This window comes from Rana temporaria, chromosome 2 (genome assembly GCF_905171775.1).
Source record: "Rana temporaria chromosome 2, aRanTem1.1, whole genome shotgun sequence".
Lineage (NCBI taxonomy): Eukaryota > Metazoa > Chordata > Amphibia > Anura > Ranidae > Rana > Rana temporaria.
In genome coordinates, this window is record NC_053490.1 from 43615635 (window position 1) to 43630976 (window position 15342).

General features: G+C 41.6%; 1 protein-coding gene across 6 annotated transcripts in view; it reads left to right on the top strand.

Annotated features, from left to right (window-relative positions):
- The window catches only part of FAT3 (FAT atypical cadherin 3), a 573478-nt gene that overhangs the window by 339267 nt on the left and 218869 nt on the right, over positions 1-15342 (top strand). For all 6 annotated transcript variants that reach the window (XM_040340131.1, XM_040340132.1, XM_040340133.1 and 3 more), the window contains one exon: positions 9672-9811. In XM_040340131.1, coding sequence (XP_040196065.1) covers positions 9672-9811 — 140 coding nt within the window. The remainder of the gene's footprint in view (positions 1-9671; positions 9812-15342) is intronic.

The window sequence follows — 15342 nt, forward strand, 5'->3', positions numbered from 1 at the left end:
ACTTTAAGCTCTCGCTTTTCATCTTTGCCTACGCCATTGAAATTTTTATGCTTATTTTACTTTTTTGCTTCTAATTAACAGAACAAAGTATTCTCTTTGAAAAATACTGGGCTCTCCCAAGGCTTTCAATTAAAGCTTTTTCTTGAAACACCATTCTTCAAACGATTTTTTACAGTCAATTTTTTATTTTTTTTGCATCATTTCCCAGGCAAATCAATTAAAACATTAATTGGAAGACGCCATGTCTTCCTTAGTGTAAAATTTTAAAAGCTTGTAATCTATCTGCCTTTCCTGGGTACTTCGGTATCTCTACCACCTAAATAAAATGTCAAGGACAGTTATGGCAGTTGTGGGCTGGCATGGAATTTTGGCCACTCTGTATGTATGACGGCTTTGAAAATGACATTTCTGAAATTAATTGGAAGGAACAAAAACAGGAGTTGTGATTACTTGTGCTCCAGTCAGCTACTCAAATGTGGAGGACAGTTTTATTCTTAGTAATGCAGATCAGCAATTTACTTTCCATCATTTAGCAAAACCACTCAATGATCACGGCTGCCTCACCTAAATTCAGGGCCTAAGGCCAATCTCAATAGCCTAAATAACATATAGATGGTGCAGATGTAGTCTGTCTTTGGTGTTTGGACAAAACATGGTGCCAGAAATTTAGTAGGATTGCTATTTGTCCAGTTTTCAAGCTGGACAATGCAGAACTTAAAGCGGAGTTCCGGCCACAATTTCACTTTTTAAATATAAATCCCCCTGTAATACACAAGCTTAATGTATTCTAGTAAAGTTAGTCTGTAAACTAAGGTCCGTGTTGTTAGGTTGTTACAGCATTTAGACACTTTATAAAATAGAAATTGGCTGGGGCCATCTTAAGTGTGGGCATCATGAAGCCAGACTGTATGACTTCCTGGATTTCAGCCTTGCAAATCTCGCACATGCTCAGTGCTGCACAAGCAGTGTCAGATCAGGTTTCGGCACCTGTGCTGTCCAAGTCACATTATTCTTTGAGACTGGGGAATGCACAGACTCCTGCAAAGTTACACCCACTACATTCCCAGGAGTCTGTGTGGTGCATTAAGCACCTAGGTGCAGGAAGTGGGAAGATTAACTATTCTGCCTAGCAACAACACTTTGAAGGCATCTAAAAAAAAACATTTTTTTCGTAAAGGACTAATGACATTTTTTTAAAAACTACTGATGTAATGTTATATTTATGGGTGGAACTCCACTTTAAGGCTTCACACCTACAGTTTACCATTAATTTTACATGGAAGCTTTCATTGTGGAGCTCCTCTTCTAAAAATATTTTTATTTGCCTGGCTTGTTTTAGTGTATTAATTCACTGATTTCTCTATGATTTCCTGGTCTGCTCACTTGTAGGTTGGTGACTCTGAAAGCATTGAAGCTAAGAGGTCAACATCACATCCAGGCAGCTAGCATTTTTAGATGGAGAACAATACTGGCAGATCCCCTAACCTCTTGGAGGGTTCATCCTTTCATGACCAGAAGTCATTGATGCATCACTGCCTACACCAAATATATTAGTGATTTAAATGAATAGTGAGTTATTTTGTCAATATAGTATAGTCATTAGTGATTTAAATCTGCCTTTTTCAACCAGGGTGCTTGGGCACCCTGGGGTGCCTTGGCAAATTGCCTAAAAATGGCCCAAAAATTGTATACACACTGGCGTGTAGATGAAGCTTGCCTTTTAGTTACACAAAGCCAGTAGGTTTTCATTGTGCATAGAGCCCATAGCAGTGAAGTAAAGAAAGTCATACACATGTGTGTGTGTGTACGTGTACATCAGGGTCCCCAGAGCCCCCTCATTGCATCAGGGTCCCCAGAGAGCCTCCCCTTTACATCAGGGTCCCCAGACAGCTGCCCTCACCTTCCAAAGGTCCCCCTGTACCTGGCTGGTCTCCGCTGTCTGTGCACCTCCAGCACATCTCTGTACCCCCCCACCTGGGGGAGGTGGAAGGGGGCGATCAGCAACTCTATGGTGCCTGTGGACCAGGGGATTTCCCTGGGGCTTGTAGTTCCCCTTATGATTGTATACAGTGGAGAGGGGAGGGGCCTCTGACCCGAGCATGTATCAGCAAGAGTGAACAAGCAGAGCGACACACTGAAGAGTGAAACTAATACATTCTGTGTCAGAGGCCCCTCCCCGCTCCACTGTATGCATTTGGGAGGACAACTACAAGCCCCAGGGAGATCCCACGGGCACCATAGAGCTGCCGATCGCCGCCTCCCACTCCCTCCGCTGCATTGCAAACTGACAGCCAGAGGTGCACGGGGAGATGCCGGGACTGGGCCCACAGCGGCAGAGCGGCAGGGCCCAGTCGCAAGTGCGACGGCTGTGACCCTGAAAGTTCCACCACTGGTTTATAAATTAGATGATATAATTGTAAAGTCCCATCTGTTAAAAAAAAAAAAAAAAAAAAAACATTTTACCCAATTACACCCCCCTTTTCTAAAAGCAGTGGGATCCCCTTTTATCATTGTCCTTGAAAAATACTCAAGTACCCTAACGGTTGTTATTATAACATTGGTTCATTTAAATACGTCTGTACAATGATTCCATACAGGACATTGTATTCCTCACCAGGAGAGATGATAGAATTTCCATTGTGAATGAACAAGTACAGCGATATGTCGTCTCTCCCCCCTCCACCTGTTATGCATCCTCATAGAGGGCCACTGCTGTAAGTACTGTTGCTTGATGTGAGATCAGCGCCTTGGAATGGAATAATCTTTATAAATCTTTAATCCAAGGTTGTTTGTGGCTTACAGACTGGCGAAGATTTATTTATTTTGCTTCGGCAGCTGATGCTATTTCTCTCCAAGACACAAAAATAATGAAGTTCGGCAGTATTTTAATGTTGTATTTTGGGAAAGTTGAAGCCAGTAGCATGGAGACAGATAGACATGTTTTATTTTCAAAAGACAAATGGCATAAAGAAAGTGACGTCAGAAGGCCACTAACTGTAAATTGAAGGTTGGTTTATGTAGAAGAGGTTTATTTTAATAACGCTAGTCAATAAAAACGTAAAAGTTTCCGGAAACCTATCAGAACTGAAGGTGACATAAGGTGAAGGTGGAAGAATATTTTGTAGGACAACTGACTTTCTGTCTCATTAGTTAGCCTGAGCTTCTAAAACTGAAGATTTGTTATAGGGACATTTGGAAGTTTTAATTATGCCTGTACTTCATCCAGTGCACTTCCTAGTATGTGAGTGTGCAAAGGCTTTCGTATGCCTACAGCCCCATAGTTGTTTATCTGCAGTGTGAAATCTAAGATTGCTAGTCTCAGGAAATTTGGAGTGAGATTAGGTGACCTCACTACTCTATTGCTCACTGTTCTCCTTGCTGGAGGTTCTGACTTGAGGAAGTAAAGCCCCGCCTTTACCAAGATGGCCAACTTCACACAAAGACTGTTTTACCTAATTACACCTCCTTTTCCAAAAGCAGTCTGTGGTGGGATCACCTTTAATCATTGCCCTTGAAAAATCCTGTTATTATATTATTGGTTCATTAAAATACATCTGTACAATGATTTCATACAGGACATTGTATTCCTCACCAGGAGCGATGAAATTTATTTTATGAACAAACAAGTACAGCAATATATATTCTTTCCCCTCCACCTGTTCTGCTTCCTTGGAGAGGGCCACTGCTATTCTCAGGAAATATGGAGGGAGATTTTGTGATCTCACCACTCTATTTCTCACTGTTTTCCTTGCTGGAGGTTCTGACTTGAGGAAGTAAAGCCCTGCCTCTACCAAGATGGCCACCCTCACACAGAGACTGTGCAGAGCAAAGCATGGGAAGTCAGTGATGGGGTAAGATCAGTTGCAGGAAGACTACAGCTAATACCAGTCACTAGTAATTTGCCTTCTCCCTGCTTTTATAGCACCATTTCCAGAGTTCAGTTCCTCTTGAAAGCCTCCCACAGCCTAAACTGCTAAATGGTAATAGGCTTGATTGACACTAAGTCCCCATTCACACCTAGGCGTTTTGTCGACTGTAGTGTGACGCCGCTGCCGCCAGAGGGCTGGAAACACATTGCCCTCTATGGAGATGGTTCACATCTCCACGCCGAACACCGTACGCCTGCTGCCTGGCGCCTGAAAAAAGGTCCCGGACCTTTTTTTCAGGCGGCTTTCGGCGTTCGGGAACCATCTCCATAGAGGGGCACATCCTAGGGGCACATCTAGGCGGACAATCGCGGCGTTTTGTCGCCGCAAATCGCGGTACAAAACGCCGCTATTTGCCACCGCAATTCGCGGGACAAAACGCCACGATTTCGTCCGCCTAGATGTGAATGGAGCCTAAAACACCCAGAGAAAAGTAATTATTTTCAGAAACGTGACCAGTATTTTTAGCTGATTCCAATGAAATTTGAAAATTACAGTCATATGGCTAAAAATCAATACTTATCCTTTGTGGATTGAGTCTAATGGCAGCTAAATAACACTTAAACTGTAGACTGTACTGTAGTGTAACTCTAGATAAACCTTTTTTTTAGATAGGGCATGAAAAGGTAGGAATATTTTCATACAGTATTTAGATAGCGCTAACAGTTTGCACAGTGCTTTACAATATAAAGGGAGACAATACAGCAACAATACGATTTAATACAAGAGGATTAGGAGGGACCCTGTTTCTTACAATCTAATAGGGAGGGGCTGGTGGGGAAAAAAGGTTAATACTGTAAGGAATGAACTGATAGGAGATATTGAAGATTTGGTTATTAGCTGAAGGCAGGGTAAACGTCCCTGAGGAGATGAGTTTTAAGGGGATCACCTAAAAGTGGACAGAGTAGAAAATAGCTGACCAGATTGGGGTAGGATGTTCCAGAGGAAAAGATGTTCGAGGTTCTGGCCTTTTCCCACTCCATTAAAGATGTGAATTTATTGATGAATTTTCTATCACTTCCGGTTAATGATAACTTTTTCATGAGGACAGAACGTGAGTGTAAACAATCCTATTGCTGATGAAAACAAAAAAAGAATGGCGGCCCATCTGGAAGTAAAATCAAGAAAATTTATTAAAAGTCCATAAAATCAAGCAAACATGACAAACATCAATCCAAAAAAGGTGCTCAGTGGATGCGTTTCACACAGACGTGCTTACTTATCACCAGATTCTAAAAACTCCTAATGTAAGGTCACAGTGTATGCCAGGGCCTTGCCTACCTGCAACAAAGGTCTAGATCAATGTTTCCCAACCTTAGATCATAAATAGCCCCAACAGGTCATTTTTTTGGAGCTTTCCTTAGATAAAATAGCTGTTATACATATCATGCAATTGACATTGATTTAAAGCGCTTCTGTAAGGTAAAGGAAATCCTGAAAACATAACCTGTTGGGAAAAAGAGAAATCACCGCTCTAGGATACTAATCAGAAAGTCTCCTCATCTGTTCCAAAGCCACGGGTGTTGGCAATGCATAGAATGATGCAAAATGAAGGAAAAACTTTCTGGACAGCCACACCCAAAAAATAAATAGTAAAATCAAAAAACACACAAAAAGCTAGCTATGAATACGCACTAAAGTTTGGTGTGAAACGCGTCAGTTTTTACCCCGTCTGCTGTGGCATGCTTTTTGTGTGTTGTTTAATTTTACAATAAAAGCAATTTTATTTTGGAGAGCGTTTTTCCTTAATTTTGCATAACCTGTTGGGAGTACTTGAGGACTGAGGTTGGGAAACACTGGTCTAGCTCATGCAGTGAACAAGTAAAAAAAAAAAACCTGCATACAGAGACATCCACATTTGCAGTTAGGAATACAGGAGCAGATTCACAGCAGAGATACGACGGAGTATCTCAGATACTCCGTCGTATCTCTGTTTCTATCTATGCGACTGATTCATAGAATCAGTTACGCATAGATAGCCCTTAGATCCGACAGGTGTAATTGTTTTACACTGTCGGATCTTAGGATGCAATACCGCGGCCGCCACTGGGGGGAATTTGCGTCGTAAACCAGCGTCGGGTATGCAAATTAGTTGTTACGGCGATCCACAACGTTTTTTTGCGTTCGCTACGTCGCTGCTAGTCTAGTTTCCCGTCGCAAAGTTAGTCGTCGTTTTCGGTGCCCTAACTTTACACAGCACACGTATGTGCTGTATAAAGTATGGCCGTCGTTCCCGCGTCGAAATTTAAAAATTTTTCCTTCTTGCGTAAGACGTCCGGGAATACAGAAGTACGCTACGCATGTCGCAGTTCGAATAAATGACGTCACTTCGCGCAAAGCACGGCAGGAAATTCAGAAGGGAGCATGCGCAGTAGGTCCGGCACGGGAGCGCGCCTAATTTAAATGGCACACGCCCCTTTGAATTACGCGGGCTTACGCCGGTGGCCGCCAGCGTAAGTTTTCTCGCAAGTGCTTTGTGAATCACGCACTTGCGATGAAAACTTGCGGCGGTGTAACGTATCTACGATACGTTACGCCGCCGCGATTCTACGTGAATTTGGCCCACAGTTATCTGCTATGCAAGCAACAATTGGAATAAATGGCATACTCTGCCTACATATTAAAAAAAAAAACTTACTCTGGGCATTAACTGTTTTTCTGAAGGGGCAACTTTGTTCTAGAGACACTTATAAAAGCCTTTGTGACAGCACTTAAAAGGGAGCCAGTCACTACCCAGATTATGTAAGCATCTGGATACTATTTTCAATTATACATATCAAGGACTTTTTATGACTTTAATGGGCTCCCTCGTCTAGTATTGTCTGCTTTGTCCAATTCTTCAGCTTGTAAGCCAAGATACAAAGTAGACAGTCTGATGCTTTGTGCCTTATCAACTGCATGCACAGCAGTACTATGTATGTAACAGACCCCTGTAGTTACCATTCCACTTGACTGCAGGACTCTGTTTATTCCTCTGCAATCTCTGGAACTGCCAAAAAAACATATGTACTGCAACAGAAGAATAAGGGTCCAAAAAAAGTATAAACCTACTGTAAATCATAGATTTAATTGGTTCAAAATATTTCATTAAAAGAAAAAATGTTCAATACGAAGGAACGACTTTGGCTGAGTTTAGTTGAATCTTCTGCCAGGAGTGGTTGGCACTTATAATTAAAAAACGTTAATATTTTTCACTCTGCTCCTTAATTGCAGGCAATATCTAAAATATATCATTCTTTGTTGGAACAAATGTAACATCATGTGTAGGACCAGGATGACATACAATGGTTTGTGACAACATTCTGCTTGAAAAAACAAGGAATTGAAGGGAATTTCTTTACATCGCTTCACTAGCGTTCATTGCATAGAGTCTCCCTTGTGTAAAGAGAAATTTTCCTATCAATTGTTTCAATCCCCGCTAACTAGACGCTGACAGATAGAACCGGCTCTTTCATTGTTTGCCATGAGGAGTCGTGAGATTTGGAACGGAACACTGTGAAATGCTGTGTTGCCATGCAGTTAATGGAGTCAAGCTGTATCATCTAACATCCAGAACATTCCACTCTTATCAATTGCATTTGAGCATGGCATTGTGTAACGCTGTACAGGCTCCAACACTTGCAGGGGAGTGTTACGGGACTTTAATATGGTGTTGCTCCTTGGCTTGTGTTCCAGCTAATTTGGCCTTTGCATACAATCCCTGCTAAACCTAAAACAGAAATGTAACAATATATTAAAGCTACAAATATCATTCACAGATATACAATATATGTATGTAAAACTACCTACATATGTAGTAACAATTCAAATCAATGCACAAAAATCCTGTAAAACATGGCTTTCAAAAAAAAAAGAAAAGAAAACGTGACTATAACTTGGGATTTAAACCAATCTCCTGTCTCAATGATGACGAGTAGATGCTTACTAGCCCTCAGATCCAGGGGCTAGCATCGATTAGGCAGGTCTTGACTGTTGACATTGTCCCACTTTTTTTTTTCTTTGGCATGAACATTCAAGGTTTGAAGAGTTAACCATATAAGCTTATTAAGTTCTTTGTAGCACCCCACACATTTGTTGCCTTGTGAATGGTTGGACTGTGCCTTTAGGTCCTCTATAATCAATGGACAAACTTAAGAAATAGTCCTGCGGGATGTTTCTTTTAATTCTAATTACGGAAAATTTATGACAGGTTTGGGGCTTGGGCAACTACATCAACAATTAAATTTTGAAAATAGGGTCAACCAAGGTCCAAATAAAACTGTTGACTTAGAAAACTATTAGATAAGCACCAGAATGACCACAACATACAGGGATATACAATGTAATACTGACATATAATCACACACATAGGTTGGACTCGATAGACTTGTGTCTTTTGTCAACCTCACCTATTATGTACCTACAGTATGTAACTATATTCCTAATTACGACAAAATACAAAAAATTAACACACTAAGGAAAGCAGGAGTTCATGCATGATCAGTGGTCAAGTATTCAAAGAAAAAGTCAAAACATTTGTTACGTAAATATTTTTGGAACAAAACAATGCTTTTTTAAATGGTCATCTACGAAATATCCCTTTTCTTGGGGCATTCATTTCTGGCATTTTAAGATGTAATTGGAAGAGTAGGTGGGTCCTTGTTTTAATAGGAGTGAGACTCTGAAGTAGCTGGAAGTGGAACTATAGTGCCAAAATGTCACAGTTGGAATATACAAAATCTAAAAAGAAGTTAGTAGGTGAATCAGCTCAAAAGACTTCCTCTAACTGAAGTATTCATTTTTGATGGCTGGCCCTTTAATGGAAAAGGAATTTTCATGCTGTCTTGAAAGTGGAGTGGAATCATGAAAAGGGTAATGTGCTGGTCATGTCTGTAGAGGTTGCTGTCCATGCATTGCATTGGTCCAGTCAAGTTTATAGACATATAATATCAATAGCCTGAGCATAGCGGCAAAACAATCAGTAGACGTGACAACCTGAACACTCACCAAATCCCCCAAAACACTAGAGAAACTTACTTTAGAGATAGGTAAGCAATGATTAAAGGTTGTATATAATGTTTATAATGTTTATTATATATTATATATTTTACAAATATATATTACAAATAGTAATGCATACAGTATACATGTATACAGTATATATATATATATATATATATATATATATATATATATATATACATACCGTATATATATATATATATATATATATATATATATATATATATATATATATATATAGTAATAACACAGTATATTACCACAGAGGGCAACTAAAAAACCCTTACGGTGTATGAATTAAAATTCATAGAGCTGTTCATTCTTTGAAAGTGCGTATACGTCCTTTCTGTGTGAATGGGAGCAACGTTATTAGGCTATTTCCTGTCCAGGTGGAATATAAAATAGTGCAAATCAGGAAAATGCTGCATTATAGCCACTAAAAGGAGCTGATTATCATAGGAAATAAATACTTCTTGTGATTGTCGACTCCATTCGCCATAATGCTGTATTTTCCTGATGTATTCTATTCTGTAAAAAAGAAAAACATTCAACCTGAAGAGAAAATAGCCTAACATTTCTTTTTGTCCGCATTCAATCAGAACAAAATGCACATTGCACAAACCGATAATAGCAACTTAAAAGCAAACTTTTAATAGAGTATTGGACAGTTCTTTGCTCATGATGATATGCCAAGAAATAGTGTGCCTTTTCTTGAGTTTGACTTGATGTTTCTTCTTGTAACAGGTGGCAATGTGGACAGCACTTTTGACATTGAAAAAGGAGTGGGGACAATTGTGATTGCTAAGCCACTGGATGCTGAACTCCGCTCAAGCTACAATATGACGGTGGAGGTCACAGATGGGACAAACGTTGCAAGCACTCAGGTAACACCTATAACAAATCATCTGTCTTGAGGCATCTAAACAACTTTGTACTAACAATCCTGGCTTTGCTTATCTGACCCTAATGTGACCATGCGAGGCCTCGCCACTGTGAAAATGGTTGTAGAAGAGACACAGGGTTTGCACATGTATGCAGAGTGCAGACCTCCAGGTATCGATTATGAGCGGTAAAAACTATATTTACAGCTTCCCTGGATTTTAGTATTCCTGGATTGGGCTTCATAGTTTGGAGATTTCAAAGTGCTTTGAGAAGGAAGAAATCTCGAACCCAGTGTCCAGGTCTTACAGGAAACTGGCAGGCTGTGTGTGAAGTTCACACATTCTTTATAATGGTAGGCTTGAGCATAGCTCAGGGTTCCTGTTTGGAGACAGGTGTGCACTCCTGTTAGGAGACAGAAGTGAGACAACATTCCATGCTGGAGAAGAGTTTCCTTGTCCATAGGCTAAGGCCTCGTACACACGACAGAGTAACTCGTCGGGCGAAACACATAATTTTCCTCGTCGAGTTCCTTGTTAGGCTTGTCGAGGAACTCGACAAGCTTGCTTTGCGTACACACAGTCAAGACCAAATCTCCTCATTCTCAAACGCGGTGACTTCAACACATAGAACGGCAGGGGAATTTTTCGATTCCACTGGCACAACTCTTGGGGCTGGATTTGCTAATCTCATGTGTTTGCGTGTTAAGTAAAAGTTTGGTAAGAGACGATTTGCACTTTTCAGTCTGTTACAGCTTTAAAAATGTGTTATCTCCATTACAAATGCTACTTTTAGTCCCGTCTCATACTTTATTATGAGAATGCCAGGGTTTCTTAGCATACACACGCTCGAGTTTCTCGTCGGAAACCAGCCCGATGAGGAACTCGACGAGCCAATTTGAGACTCCCGTCGAGCAAAAAGAGAACTTGCTCTCTTTTTGGCTCGTCGAGTTCCTCGACAGTTTCCTCGATGAAAAATGTACACACGACCGGTTTCCTCGGCAAAAAAGCTCTCTCACCAAGTTTCTTGATGGATTCTGCCGAGGAAACTGGTCATGTGTTCGAGACCTAAGAGCAAGTCTAGATGGCTGAGAGAGTTTGGGAGACTGGGAAAGCCGAGATGACTAGGCGAGTCCAGGGAACTAAGGGAGTCTGGAAGTCTCAGAGAAGTGAGAGTCCAGGGTGCCAGGAGAGCCCCTATCGAGAGGCCAGAGTGTAAGCCTGTGCAGTGTGGCGCTGCAACTAAATAAGGATGAGAGAGCCAGGAGATCTGGGAAGCTGAATGCAACATAGTAGTAGTAGTAGTAGTGGAAGGTAGTCTGGGGAACCAGAAGTGAAGAGTCAAGGTTGAAGCCTAACTGGTAAAGAGGGAGCCAGGTGGTTCTGCATTTTTCCTTTACCTGTTTTGATCGTAAAAATCCCCCACCAGGACAACTGTTTTATGTTAAACATTAAAAGAGAAGTATAATTTAAATTTTTTAAGAATCATACTTACATAGGTGGACTCAGCATCAGTTCTGTGCTGCATCTGTTCCAGCTCAAAGACTAAGAACTGAGTGATCAAACACCGCTGATCGCTCTGTTCTCAGAGTTCCATGAGCAGAGAGCTGGTGACAGTCACCGCCCCAGCACGGGGCCGCGCTGAACCAGGTGCCTGTCCAGAGTTGTGGGTGGATCTCGACTATGTTGTCACAATTTTTCCCCAGCCTGGACCAGCTCTGTGACATCAGCTGACTGTGGGCTTCAGCCTGCTGTGTGCTGAAAACAGGTCACAGGAGTGCAGAACAAACTGCACGCCTGTGATCCACAGGAAAAGTACAGTCAAACAAGCTTTTCTCCTTTAAGTTTGTTTAATAAAAGTGGGCTGGCAAGCCTTAAAACCACAGTTTGGGCAGGCATGGACTCTCACCACTGAGCTGAATTTTCCATATAACACTAAATACACACATACAACACACTCCTCTGGGGTTTTTTTTGGGGGGGGGGGGCAAGTATTAATTTTTATCGGTACCTGCTTTCACTTATGCAGTTCTTACCTAGGTGCTTTTTAAAAATCAGCAGCATTGTTTGTAGCTGCTAAATTTAACAAGTAATGACGCATACACATAATCCGACATTCCGACAGCAAAACCGTGGATTTTTTTCCGACGGATGTTGGCTGAATATTGTCTTGCATACACACGGTCACACAAATGTTGTCGGAAATTGCGAACGCCAAGAACGCGTGACATACAACACTACGACGAGCCGAGAAAAAGTTCAATGATTCTGAGCATGCATCAAATTGATTCCGAGCATGCGTAGAATGTTTGTGTGTTGAATTGTGTATACACAGTCAGAATTTCCGACAACAACTTTTGTTGTCAGAAAATTTGAGAACCAGCTCTCAATTTTTTGTTGTCGGAAGTTTCGACAGCAAATGTCCGATGGAGCCTACACGCGGTCGGATTTTGACCGTGTGTACGCGGTATTAGTTCACCTTTTAATATACAGCTGCAGCAACATCTCCCGAAGAAAGTACATTTAAACTGTTTGAATACAAAGTGGCCGTTTATAGCACCCCGGCCATGTTATATAGCTGTTGGTAAATCTAAATTGTACACAAATAGTAAAGTAAAATTGGAATATGTATTTCAAGCTAAAACCAGTAATAAACCCAAAAACAAAAATGTGATATATTGCATTTTACGCCTTTCCTAGATGTAGTGGCTGCATTTGTTTTCTTTTTAGGCTTTTTTGTCTTTATTTTCACCTGGTGATTCGGCCAGTAGTACATTTTCTGTCTTATGCCACGTACAGACGAGCATACATGTACGATGAAACCGGTCCGCCGGACCGTTTTCACCGTACATGTATGCCCGGGGATTTCTGTATGGTGGCTGTAATCACCATCACACAGAAATACGCGAGTAAACAATACGCGGGGCGTGTCCGCACCGTCGCCGCGACGATGACGCGGCGACGTGGGCGGCCCTGCCAGTTAAATGCTTCCACGCATGCGTTGAAGTCATTCGACGCATGCGAAGGGATGGCGGGCGCTCGGACATGTACGATAGGTCTGTACAGACGACCGAACATGTCCGAGGGGACAGGATTCCAGCGGGCTGTTTTAAAACAAGTCCGGAAATATTTGCCCGCTGGGAAAAGGCCCGGCGGGCAAATGTTTGCTGGAATCCTGCCCGCTCGGGCCTACACACGACCGAACATGTCTGCTGAAACTGGTCCGCGGACCAGTTTCAGCAGACATGTTCGGTCGTCTGTACGGGGCCTTAGGGTGTTTCCAGCCTGGATGGAGGAGCCATGGAGGCACGCTTGGACAGCAACATTGTCAGCCTTGGGGGAGGAGAGTGTTAGGCCCCATTCACACCTAGGCGTTTTTACGCCTGAAGCGCACTGCTCACAAACGCCAGAGGGGAGAATTAACATTATTCCCTATGGTGACTGTTCACACCTGAACGCCCAAACGCCTGTCGCGCGAAGCTCAAACAAGTCCCGGACCTTTTTTTGTCGTGCGTATCGTGCGGTTTGGGCGTATTTGAGCGTTTTTTTTCCCATAGAAAGTAATGGGAAACGCGCAAATTGAGCGTATCGCGCGACAACGGGCGTTTGCTGCCCAGGCAGAAGATTAAAAAAATCTACCAACATAGCAACAAGTGATGAAAAGATGATCATTTTTCCTATTGGCTAAAATAAAAAACGCCGAAATACAAAAACGTCGCACGACGCTGTATGCAAACGCGCAAATACGCGCGACAAAACGCCTGAAAAAAACGACCGAACGACCGACGCTCAGGTGTGAATGCAGCCTTAGACTAGCAGAGTTAGATAGACCTGACTAACAAATTCAAATAGAAGTGTGGAAATAAAATAAAATAAAACATACATACATTCATCTGATCAGTTCTAGGGTCCACTTGGAGCTGAGAGCAGCAGCTCTCTGCCCCTCCAGTGCTCACTAAAGCTCCGGACCGTGAAGGGAGCAGAATTTAACAAAGCTGGTCAGACATGCCCCCTCCTCTTCTCCCTGTAAGAACACTTGTGATAGGTGTGGCTGTCACTCAGCTATGCCAGCACAGAACACTGCATTATGAGGACTTGAAGTAGCATTTTTATAAATTAGATGAAGGGTATTTCAAAGTATTTGAAAAAAAATGGAGTCGCAAATCGTAACGTGTAGGCACAGGAATGTAAAAAAATATATACTGAGACCTTGTTTGGTTTTGAACCCTTTTAACACATTTGCAGGTTGTCAGCGCCGATTGAAGTTTTATGAAGCCAGCAACTCTATATAAAACATTGTGTTTTGCTCCTCACCTTCATGTTGCTGTTTATTGACCCGTACTTTAAGCTCAAGCTAATCAGCCTTGTATAGATTAATTCTTTAAAACCCCTCAAATGTAATGTACAGATGAAAGGGGATGATAGCTCTCAGTGACAAGCGAATCATGTAATCCACCCTAGAGCCTTGGGATGAATATATATACACTGCACAATGGAAATGCAAAAGTCGGATGTCAGTAGCAAAGTAAAATAAGTTCTGCTTTTTAGGTTATAGGAGTTCTATGGTCACAGCATGCAGTTTCATTTTTATAACATCAGCATTGTAATAACAGCACAGAATGTAGCTGAACAGGACAATCAAATATAAGATTACTTGAAAAAAATTCCTTTCATCTTATGAGTGGTGCCTGTCTTCTGGCCATCTCTTTCCACAACTTCCTGTATTCCTTGCATGCTTTGCAGCTTCTCCTCTGCTGTTTACTATAAATGTACAAGGACTACATATCCCATGGTACTGTGCTGCCTCCAACCCCTGAATCCTTTACTGACTCCGCCTCCTGAAACACCTCCTCTCAGCACCTCTGTAGATCACAAGGCAGGCTCTGTGAAATGTGTGACACAGCAGTGCCTACCCACAGGGCATAGTGACAATGTGTCACAGAATTTAACCACTTAAGCCCCGGACCATTTGGCTGGCCAAAGACCAGGCCACCTTTTGCGATTCGGCACTGCGTCGCTTTAACTGATAATTGCGCGGTCGTGCAAAGTGGCTCCCAAACAAAATTGACGTCCTTTTTTTTTCCTACAAATAGAGCTTTCTTTTGGTGGTATTTGATCACCTCTCCAGTTTTAATTTTTTGCGCTATAAACAAAAATATAGCGACAATTAAAAAAAAAAATATTTTGTACTTTTGCTATAATAAATTTCACATTTTTTTTTTTTAAAGTCGATTCTTTTCTCAATTTAGGTCAATATGTATTCTTCTACATATTTTTAGTAAAAAAGACGCAATAAGCGTTTATTGATTGGTTTACGTAAAAGTTATAGCGTTTACACAATAGGGGATAGTTGTATGGCATTTTTATTTATGTATTTTTTTTTCTACTAGTAATAGCGGCGATCAGCGATTTTTATCGTGATTGCAACATCATTATGGCGGACACATCAGACACTTTTTACGCCATTTTGGGACCATTGTAATTTTTACAACGATCAGTGCTATAAAAATGCACTGATTACTGTGAGAATTACACTG